Source organism: Colletes latitarsis, chromosome 7 (assembly GCF_051014445.1).
Source record: "Colletes latitarsis isolate SP2378_abdomen chromosome 7, iyColLati1, whole genome shotgun sequence".
In the NCBI taxonomy this organism is placed as follows: Eukaryota; Metazoa; Arthropoda; class Insecta; order Hymenoptera; family Colletidae; genus Colletes; species Colletes latitarsis.
The window spans coordinates 19,414,324-19,426,014 of record NC_135140.1 but is presented as its reverse complement, the minus strand read 5'-3'; the positions used below and the strand labels follow the sequence as shown (position 1 = coordinate 19,426,014).

The window sequence follows — 11,691 nt, the reverse complement described above, 5'->3', positions numbered from 1 at the left end:
TGGCATGTACCATCTAGCGGTCATATGCATGTATTAAAGTTAACCCTGGAGGTATACGTGTCATCCAATGACAAATGCATACATTATACAAAGATATATAGACAATTTCTATGAATTAGAATTGAAAGTTGCTTTCATTACGATTGCTACAATTTCCTTCAATAATTGTGTTGGACTTTTACCGACTAAAAACCACAAAATAATTCTAGGAACCTCCAAGTGGCGACCCTACAGTTCTTTTCCTAAATATGATCGACGGCCATTTTGTTTTGTACGATTTCTTTTAATCTATCCAGTCGCGAATGATATTTTTCGCTATTGAACGTCCAGTTATGCAGTAAAAGTTTATAATAAAGTATTAAAATGCCATCGTCGACGCAAATGGACTTATTATAAAGTCCAATGTATTCTGTTTGTGATTGTTTGCATGGTTAATTACCTTTGTAAGGTAACGTATCAGTTCATACGATTGCTTTCGCATTCCGTAACAAACTTAAATTGTTTCTCACATATGGCGCTAATAAAGAGATTAAGGATGCGGGATTTACGGGGAATATCTTATTCAGAGTTGACTGCATTTTTCGCGTGAATTCACACGTGTCATCCTTAAATTGTTGTCGAAACACTCGAGTCATGGATAGAGATTTGCAACGATGCCTGGACTTACTAAAGGAGAACGACGACCGTGTGCGAGATGATGCAGAAAGTGCATTGTTAACTATCTGTCAGAATATCTTATCGCATCCGAATGACATGCAATATCGGGAAGTACATCTTGACAATCCTGTTATTGAAAAATTGCTACCCGCTGCTGGAGCTATGGATTGTCTATTCGATATTGGTTTCGTTGAGGTAATTATAGCTGTAGACGACGATCTTTCGAATCGCGTTTCATGATTTCGATTAACACGTTTCTTCCGCTGGTCAGGTTTCTGATTCCCTTGCCCTACCACAAGAAGCATCTCTCTCAAAGTTACAAACCCTCCAAAGCTTGCTTTCCAAGAAGCCTTCCACTAAAAAAAATGTTGTGAGCACGTCAGCAGCCTACAACTTGTTGCCCAAAACATCAAATCTGAAAGAAAGAGCATTTTTGACAGAAATTATACATTCTTTTCACAATGTTATGCAGTATGAGGACCCTAGTCTGCAAGAGAAAGCAAGGAGGGTGATACCTATAACAAGTCTTCAAATTGCAACCATGACTAGGATTAGAGAATTACAAAAGTATTAATTTATTGTGTAAATTTATTCTTTCACTGTTACTTTGTCTTACTTAGTCTTCTCTGTTGGGTCATTTCACAGACAAGTAAAATTGAACCAAGCCAATCCAGACAAGGATACAAGTAGACGATACAAAGAGGTCGATATAGATACCAGAGATTTGTTTCTCATGGAACTTTCTCATTGGTTCAAGTACAAATTCTTTACATGGGTTGACAGTCCAAGGTGTTCGGCTTGCTTTGGTAGTTGTGAGCATCATTCAGTTGTACCTTCCACAGACATTAGGTGTTCGAGGATAGAAATACATAAGTAAGTCTCTGTCTCCTTGTTGCTCTATTGACCCTGCCTCAAGTAGTTCAGTTTGTGATATAATAAGAAACGAACGAATCGAATTTTATTTTAGATGTACCAGTTGCGATATGTTGGTTAAATTTCCTCGCTATTCCGATCCGGAACCGTTGCTAACTTTAAGACGGGGACGTTGCGGTGAATGGGCTAACGTATTTACGCTCATGTGTCGAGCGTTGGGATACGACGCACGATGGGTACATGATCAAACAGATCACGTTTGGACAGAGGTGTGTAATGGCAACTGGTCTTACATTAACGGGAAACGTGTGCAAAGGTACTCGTTGGCTCATTGCAATATAGGAATTGTTCGTGTGAAACTGTCATCTGCTTCGTTGCTTATTGATCAATTTTATGGAAGTCCGTGAAAACCGGGGATCACGGTTTTCAACGTGTATTCGTTTATTTGTCATGTAGTCGAATGAACGAAATTGGACCTACTGCTCCATGTTTGCAGATGAATTTTAGATACACGTGAAACGGGGATCTCTAGTAGATACATAAATCGTAACCGTTTCTCACAAACACACCGGTGTAAATCGTTTCAGGTATGGTCAATACACGAAAACAGATGGATTCACATAGATCCGTGCGAAGACGTTATGGATCGTCCATTGATGTACGAAAAGGGTTGGAAAAAACAGTTGACTTATATAATAGCTTTCTCGAAGGACGAAGTACAGGATGTTACCTGGCGGTACACGTGCGATCAAGTAGGCGTAATGAAAAGACGAAAACTCTGTTCCGAAAGGAATTTATTACAGCTGATCGAGTCGCTGAACAATCATCGTCAATTCTCTGCCAATTATAGCGCAGCTCGTAGGCAATACGTGTTGAAACGGAGGCTCCTGGAGCTCGTGGAATTGATAATCATACCGGAGAAACGGAACTTCGTCGACAATAAAAATTATGAGAAGAGATCCACCGGTTCTTACGATTGGAGACTAGCGCGAGGGGAAGTTTCTAAAGTATAAATACCAAATTATCGTTATACGGTTAGAAGAAAATTATTATTTTTGAAATAAAAATATTCTTAAACCGTGTTTTTCAGACAAATTCGGAAATAATCTATTCCTGGGACGTTTCGAAGTACGGGGAAGCGTTTCAACTGCATTATTCAATTGTTAAAGACACGTACAAGGTAATGAATGATGGTAAAATGTTAGCATCCGTGTTCGGTTGGCAAAATGGCGTGAGTAGCATAGAAGGTGAAGTATTTCGTAAAGTAGAGAACGATTGGAAAGTGGTGTACTTGAGTCGTTCTCCAGAAAGCACAAGCGGTCAAGTAAAATGGAGTTTCGTGGTAACGGATCGAAATTTATGCGTTTCCGCGTTTAATTTGCAAGCTATGGTAACGGTATTTCACGGGGCTAAGATATCCTGGGAGTTGGAAGCATTCTACGACCAAGCATATGAAAATAAAGCAGAAGTATTTCCTATTAACGATTGCTTTGATTATCGCGCAGAACAAGTAGAAGGGGCGGTGGAATTAATTCTTACAGCGACGGTTTCCGGTGGCCAAGGCGAATGCGCGTGGCAACACGCTCAACTGTTTCGACAAAGTTTAAAAAACGAGAACGACCGATCTCTGATCGTTATTATCGAAATAAAAAAGCGGAAGAAGTCGCGAAGAGAATTTTGTTCGGAATAGACCAGAGCGGCACATTTATAATAATTAAAATAACAAATTTTATTTAGAGAAACTTTTATCCATGATTTGCAAATAACGTTTCGGATAGAGTTTTAGATAAAAATTTACATACGTTAACTTTTATCCGCAACGGATGTGTACACTGCGAACGATTATTTGGAACAGACTTCGATATAGTAACGCATAAATCAAATGTTCAATACTTGGTATAGGTCAGAGCTGGGTAAATTTTATTCACGGATGGAGTCCACTCGGTGAATTTACGAATAAAATTTATCTAACTTCCGGTATAGGTGCCTTGCCATAATTTATATAGGCCTCAAATTGTGTACAGGCCTCTCGTATATGTTTACAAAATTACAGACTTAAATGATGTTATAAAAATACGAAACATTCCATAATTATTATTTTAGGAATGTGTACGATATGCTGTTTTAAGTGATAAGACATATCAAGTAACAGTTAATAAGTTATGAATAAAAACTTGAAGGACTAACGCGTTGAATGATTGCCCATTTACGCAAAAATTAGCGTGAAATGTATTTAATTTGTAAATAAAGACAAACCCTCGTGACTTCATAAGTTTGTAAAATTTTATTTCACATACAAAATAAGCAAACTAGTGATGGCACTTTAGAAACATTCATATTCGATAAATGTTACGCAAGTTGCTAACAATTTTGCAAGCACTAGCAATAATTGAACACAATTCGCGTATCCTCATACGCGTTTAAACATTTTTCTTTCTGTGTCACAGATATATCGAATGTCATATAAAACAGTATCTCACGATTGCTGTGTAAAATGTGATTAACTAGTTCTCCAAAAGGAACAATATCTTTTACTATTATTTCTTTTATTTGCTTTTAGTTATATGTATGTACATAACAACACCGTTGTTTGAATTTTATATGTTGCAAAATACTGATGCATAAAACATAAACGATTCTTAGTACAAAGCGTAAAATAAATTTTTGCCAGTGTTGTCTTTTGTTGATTGTCTCGAAACAAGAGAAGATTCAAATAATTTGAAAGAGCGTGCAAATTAAGTATTAGCAGATAGAAGATGGCGAGAAATACTGTGTTTATGAGTGACAACACAAGTAAATAGTAAAATAATTAAGTTACAATAATACATGCATAAAGGTACAGAGTGAAACAACATTACTGAAATATATTGGGGTACAGTACAAAGTACATTGCAATGGCTAGACTCTTTCGTGACTCATTTTTTAAATTAATCTGTCAACTATGTGATATTATTTTGAACGACGTGCCGTAACAACAGTCCGGTTTAACGTTATTTATTTACATATTTTTAACATATCCCAACACCAACCAAGCCTTTTACTGTCGTCACAGTCCTATGCGTACAAATCACATAATATATTTAATAAATGTACATACAAAAGATATTTAATATCTACATTGTCACGTAATATTTATGACTATTTAAGTAATCAATTTACTTGTGAACCGTGCCCATTGGTATCTTTATGTTAATACTAAATAATGTTGCTTGAAAATGACGTATAAAATAGCAGATAGGCGCTGGTATTCTGAGACCTCACTTGATTCTCAGTGACTTCCGTGACCGTTTGGTCATCGTATTTGTACCATCTGAACAACCAATACATTTAATGCTCATTATAGTCCGCGTAACAGGTGTTTGATAAACGTGTTTACTTACTTATTCTGTGCAGCATTTTTACAAAAAGCTGTGTAGTGACCGCCCTCCATGGTTCCGTAATGATTAGACATCGCGTACAAACTGTAACTGTAACTACGCATATTTGAAGTCGTCGGCGTATTGTTGTCCATAACCAGATGTGGTTTCAAATTAAAGCCCGTGAGAGGAAAATCTACCGCGGTGTTTCGTTTCTCGAGCCAACCACCGCTCTCCGCGAAACGGTTCAAATGTATCACTATCACTGGCGCCAGTTTTACAAAATCGAATTTCTTCATAGCCTCGCGCGCCGTCTGACATTTTGGACACTTCCATCCGACTACCTTTTGCCCAGTCACGAACCTTAGAATACAATCCTACGAGCAAAGACACTTGTTTTGTACAGGTACCGACAAGGGAAAGATTTAACCTACCCTCCTCCGATTATTAATGTGCTTTTTAAATATAATTAAAGAAAAGAATTCTCTATCACCTTACAGAAGCACGTTAAAATCGGTGAGGTACAGATCGGATCTTTGCTCGTGCAAGCGATTATCAATGATTTCAATATTAATAGGAACGTACGTTCAACGTGCACCGATTCGAGTGTGGCAGCGAAGTCGTCAAACTATTAAAAGTCTCGTACGTCGTGCTAATCTGCTTGCAGAAACTGCAAGTTATGGTTGATCTTAGTTGACCGAAGAAGAGGTCGGATATTATGGATTTCTGAGAGCCCATTGCTTTATCCCATGCTTCTTCGGCAACGGTCATTTCTAACGGTGGCTTACAATTCTGTAAACGTAACGCAATTAACACCTAATTAAAACCAAAATGAGGTCTACCCTATTCCCACGGTAGTAAGTTCTAAATATTCGAGAAGGAAAATGCAACAGATTTATAAAATTCAGTTCGTACCTTCCTTAGGTCGTTGTGCATCCAGTCTAACAAAAAAGTTAAGAATTCGTGAGAATCTTGTTGCTCGTAACTCTCGAATTGCAATTTATATTGCCCCACAGCGATCTAGTAAAAATAATATGAGAATCGCAATTTTTTAATTTGTATCGCTAGATAGGCAGGCGTTTTTCTTACATAAAATTTATACCTTCAGATCGTGAGGAGAGATGCTCTTGTATTGACCTCGCCAGAGTGCTTTAATTACTTGAGCTACCTCTTCCACGACTTGACCTTGCGTGCCGTTATCGTCACTCGTGTTCAAATCATCGGCGTACAAATTGTCCGTAAAATATTTAGCTAAGTGGGTTGTATTGCTCAAGCATTGTATAATGCTGTTCATATAACAGGAATTTCCTAAGTTCTTCAACCCTGTAATACCTGGATGCTACAACAAATGAGCGAAAAGCATTGAACTTAAATATTAATTCGATTCTTTCCAAATTTTCATATTCTTTAAGTATAAGAATATGAAAATTTAAGTTTAAAATTTAAGTGAAAATTTAGTAGTTAATTTAGGAAATTAGAGTCGCTTTTAACCGAATAAGTGAAAACAGACTATGTGAAAAGTAGATTACCATCGTATAATAAATAAATTTCTTCGTATACGTTTGAGAAAAAAGTACCTTTTTGAAATAGTAAACATTAAAATGCGGCACGAATTTTCTGGATAAGTTGACCATTTTTCGCTCATGGTTTATTTGATCATGAGATAGCAGACGATGTATTCCTCTACATGTTTCAAGATATTAAAAATTTGGACGCGGTCGAACATTCTATATCGCGACGGGAGCACATTTTTCCGTTCGATAGTTGCGCCAAATTCACACTAATTATAGTCTGTGGTCGAAATTTATGCGAGAAAAATTAGCGGTCGACGCTCGTCAAACGTAACCAGTGACGATAGTCGGGTAAATACTGACGCGGTCCGTCGAAAAGGTTCGATAAAATTGGATTGAGAAACCTTACAGGTATCAAATGTTTCTGTGCTCACGTGCATATCTGCCGCACGCTGTTCGGTACGTTCACGAACTCGAATCACGAAATCGGCTAATTTTAACAGCAGGGTGCAATTTATAATACGCCGGACGTGGACGCGTATATTTCGAACAAAGCACGACATACAATAATGACTGAACTTTATTTAAACGTCTGCTTTATTATTTTCTGACCACGTGGGTTGCGAGCACGTGGATGTCAGCGATCACGGCTCGAATTTCGCGCGTAAAAGTACAAGACGATAATCGAATTCAAATCGAATCGATCGATATCGACGAAAAGTTGCTCGTTCAAGTTCGCTGTGAAATATTAGTAGCAGATATCGATACTTACTACGCTTCCGTGAACAGGGGTCATTCTTTCTTCGCGATTCGTCCAACTGAGGTGGGACATTTTATTGTCGTTGCTGAAAGATCCATTTTGATTGTACGTAGGTGCCTGTGGTTTCGATGTCCTGTCCACTTGCGGTGCTTTACGATCTATCAACTGAAGCACAGTTTTATAAATTCCTCGAGTATAAAATTTCTTGAATGACCAATGGATCGTACCTGTAGCAAATTTGGGCTGGAATAGGAACGTTCCAAACTACTGCCCATCGACGGACTTTCCGTTTTCAGAGGTTCTTTGTGAACGCTGCTCTCGTTTTCCTTTCCTGATGCTTCCTTATAGTCATTCTTTCTAGATTTTCTGCACAGAAACAAACACGTGAAACGACAGGCAAAGTGAAAATCGCATACTTCGCGGCTGTACTTACTCCCGTAATTTGTTTCGCGCAGCAGTCGTATCCTTCATGCGCAATTTTAATTTGAGAAGATTGAAATCTAAATTGTTCTTCTCATTCTTTTCGGTCGAATTAAATTTTATCGACTCCACTTTTGTGTAATACTTAGCGAGTTCGTCCTCGACTATCTTGTATTCCGTATGCTGTCGCGTAAATTCAAGCCGTTAGTATCAGTTTATATTCTAAACAAGGTAGCGTTAACTCGAAACCTTTCATTACCTTCTCTTCTAGTTTCGAGCACAGTGATTTCAACACGCCACGAATGTATTCTTCCTCGTTCGAACCTTTGTACTTAATACCGTGTTGCACGTACATAGCACGTTCCTGTTCCAAAATTTCTTGCTCCAAGGCTTCTTTACTTTTCGCAACCTCGTTCAGTTGCCTCATTAGTTTCAGTACCGTTTGAGATTCGGAGGTGACCGGGTCCAAGGAAACTGGTTTGTTGCTACGATCAACGGTTGGTTTCGCCGGTATATCATTTTTCTTCATCGCGATTGACGAATCTTTGCGTTGTAGTTTCAACGAAATTTCGTTGTATTGCTTCATGCTAACGTCCGCAGGAATTTTGTCCACTTCGATCGAAGCGTTCACGGAATTGTTGGATCGCATAGCATAAGCATTGTTGCTAGATTCCGAATCCGCGTGTTTGAACAATATTTTATTGTTTAAGACGTTCACTTTCGACGTTCTGTCCTTCTTATTTACAGGTTTTAAACTAATTCCTTTACTTTCGCGCGTTTTACTAATACTATCTTCGTCGTCCGAATGTATCCAATCAGGATACTCTATATCATCTAACATTTCGTTTACAATATCGTCGTTCACTACAGGCTCGGGGATATTGGGATTTGTTGTAAATGCTGGGTAACGAGTTACCCACTCTGCATAACCCCCATCTAAAATCGTGATTTTCGTGTGCCTAATACCGGGGTCCCAATTCTCTAAAATCTTCCTCAACGTGTTTAAATGACTATCGGGCGTTAAAGTTTTACTCGATGTATTCCAATCCATCAAAATTGTAACGTCAACATATTGAGAGCCTCTGTGCCGATACAAATCCAGAGCTTTCTTATCTTTATGGAGATATTTCTCAAAATGCATAGCTGACAGACTGAAATTGCAAACAGGCAGTGCTTTTAGAAGTCTCATTCTATCTAAGGAAGTGTCGTCTGTCCGACATTTTGGGTTCGGGTCGGGTCGGGGAACGTTCTTGGGTTCGGGTCGGGTTCGGGCCGAGTCGGCTCGGGTTCGGGTCGGTTCGGGAAATTGCCACCAGTCCCGAAGTTTCGCGGAACCCGAAAGTAAGATCGTTTAAGTTCTCTATTTAAAAATTCATTACGCAGATTGTGTAACACAAGAAAATTCCTAGTCTTCGAGAGCTACAGGTGCGTGTCTCATCGTCCTAGACATTATTTACTTACCCAGATTTTATCTCGATTCTCGGAATGTTGACACACTTGTTAGACGATATCCTCGAATTTTCGAATTCAGATTTCGCCCTAATGTCGATGATCAAATATCTGCCGTAAATATCCTGCACTAATGGGAACAGTTGATCACAGTTTATAATTTCCTCGTTATCGCTAACTAACGGATCCCTGGTTGGCGTTTCAGGTAAATTTATAGGACCATCCACCGGGGACATGTAGGAATCAACTATTGGATCATTATCTATGTCCATTTTCTCTGTGCTGTTGCTTTTGTCCAACTTTCTCTGTTTTAGTCGTTGATTGTATCGAGTATCTAACCTATGTTTCAAGTCTTCAAGTATTTTTTTTACTTCATTGATCTACAATACAAACATTTATATAGATTTTATCATTTCATTTTGAACATTTTTATTTGGGAATGGTAAATTTAATCAAATGTGTGCCGCTCCCCACCTGTTTCATAGAAGTGAACATTTTATCATCTTTATACTCGTGCATGCTCTTCAACCAATTGAAACACATTAACCATCGGAACAACATGATGTACTGGCTCTCTTCGTCTCCTTTTTTCCTATTGTTTTCAGCCAAAGTGCTCAAGTCTTGCAGCTTCATATAAACATAAGACGGTTGCATGTTTCTGTAATTGATTTTTGCTTTTTGCTGCAGCTCATTTACACTGTTATATTTCAAATCTGTTTTCTCAGTCATTTTTGTTGGAGTTTGATACACAGGAATTGTGTTATATTATTTTCTACAGTAACCTATCAAACAAAAAGAAAGAGCATTTTGTCTGAAATCTTTTAATGATTATGTCTCGAGTACACTCGTGATATTAGTACAATGCAGAGGCTTTCCCTACCATCGATTTACTTAACAGTGAAAAGGTTACATTACAAATCGAGGTCGGATACTTGCGTTTTTGTAAATGAAGTGTTCTAGGGAACTAGAAGATCAATTCGAAGTTTACATATTGCCGAACTGGTACATATGTTAGCAACGAAATCACTAATGTAATTGAAATTGGATGACTTATTCGCTACGAAGTGCTGTTATCACGACTCTGGTGATCGTACAAACTCCATTGCTACCGCATTTCACAATCATGTACAAATACTAGCATAAAGTAACATTTTTATATGTTAATCGAAATGCCAAGTTTTTGTAAACACTTTGACCGAACAAATAAATTTTTTTCAGTTAAAATCAAATATATAACCGTTTTCCTACATCGAGTAACGTGAAGTTTCTATAGAAAACTTTCACGCCATCTGCTGCGTCTAATATCAATCAATTAAAAGTAAAGTTTGAGGTTAGAAGTGTCCAAAAGCAACATTTTGTGGTAGATCCTTATTATACATTTCTAACGATTACATTAGTACACAATAAACGGAAAGAAAAACATGTTTGACATAGCTACATAGTTACATAGAACTATTATTGTAAACACGCCCTAGAGAAGATTATAACCATATTTTAAATGGTAGATATACCAACAATAAGAGGCGAAACCTTTCAAGTCCGTACTTGATCTTGTTCTTTTAATTGATTTTCAAGCAAACATCTTAATTAAATCTAGTATGTTTCACCAGGGACGGTTTTAGAGAATGTTTTTAATTCCATATAATTCAGTATCTTATTAAAATATTTGACGTTCCAACTCTTCTCACATCTTTAGAGTTTTTTAAGTCCTAATTGTGGTATCATGAATCTATGATGGCGGAACATCACTATTGGACTACTTGATTATATTATATTATTTGATTTTAAATCTACAACGTTGTTAGTGCCATGAAAATTATCAGTGAGCTATAAAGTTCCACTACTTAGTTTTCTCTTTATTCTAATAGATCCTAATTAGTTTATTTTAATTTGATTTCGATTGTTTACGAAGTAATTTTTCCCCCCAGTATTTAGTATGAATTCCGAACGCTAGAGTGATAAATGTTGTCGCCTATGATGAAAGTATTTACCACCTGATAATAAATTATCAACAGCAGTCAATTTTGTAATAACCGAATGCTGGTACACCATATTAATTTAATAATGCCACAGACAAGGTATACAAGTAGACCGTTCACCTTATGGACTTTCGTGGCTCGATCTGTCTGCCATACCGACCTGAAAATTCGGAGGTGATTTTAGCGGCCTCTTCTCATGGATGGTGGTCAGTTGAGAAACTCACTCATTTGTGTATAAATGCATATGAATTAAGAAGTACGAATTATTCGCGATTCTTTGATTAGTTAAAGTTGTAAGTAATTTACATGTAATCATCCAAGTGAATAATGTTAAGAAATTCAAGAATCCTGTCATCTGCTATTATAAATCGACAAAAGTGTGAGTTATATTTAATTTGTACGTTATATGTATCGCCATCCATCAATATGATTCTAAAGTCAAGGTATTATACGTTGTCTGGTAAGCAACCGAGAAATTTTGTCCTTTTTCCTACCAAGTTGTGAATTCTATCCTTGTCCTTCATTTATTTGTTTTGTATCCGCGGTTTCTATCCGAGGCATTCCTCGGATTCGTAATACAAGCTTCGCGAGACATCGGCCCTTCCCCCACCCCGTCCCCCAATTCGCGAGCGTTACCGAGGTGTCGCCATTTGTACTCTGACGATTAACGTAGTAAGACGCGTCAA

The 11,691-nt window shown here is 37.6% G+C and overlaps 2 protein-coding genes across 2 annotated transcripts; one reads left to right on the top strand and one right to left on the bottom strand.

Moving 5' to 3' along the window:
* Window positions 1–312: 312 nt before the first annotated feature.
* On the top strand, window positions 313–3,750 carry Pngl (N-glycanase Pngl). The gene is made up of 7 exons (XM_076768295.1): window positions 313–448; window positions 567–852; window positions 929–1,224; window positions 1,303–1,530; window positions 1,625–1,799; window positions 2,118–2,537; window positions 2,621–3,750. The coding sequence occupies exons 2-7, from the start codon at window positions 634–636 to the stop codon at window positions 3,218–3,220; spliced, it is 1,938 nt and encodes a 645-aa protein (XP_076624410.1). The 5' UTR covers window positions 313–448; window positions 567–633; the 3' UTR covers window positions 3,221–3,750.
* A 97-nt stretch (window positions 3,751–3,847) lies between these two features.
* LOC143343405 (ubiquitin carboxyl-terminal hydrolase 8) lies at window positions 3,848–10,378 on the bottom strand. Its single transcript, XM_076768293.1, has 12 exons — window positions 9,963–10,378; window positions 9,501–9,808; window positions 9,039–9,406; window positions 7,837–8,728; window positions 7,591–7,760; window positions 7,385–7,523; window positions 7,170–7,322; window positions 5,989–6,225; window positions 5,802–5,906; window positions 5,472–5,678; window positions 4,911–5,263; window positions 3,848–4,840 (listed from the first exon to the last, which is right to left on the bottom strand). The coding sequence occupies exons 2-12, from the start codon at window positions 9,753–9,755 to the stop codon at window positions 4,726–4,728; spliced, it is 2,994 nt and encodes a 997-aa protein (XP_076624408.1). The 5' UTR covers window positions 9,756–9,808; window positions 9,963–10,378; the 3' UTR covers window positions 3,848–4,725.
* Window positions 10,379–11,691: the final 1,313 nt, after the last annotated feature.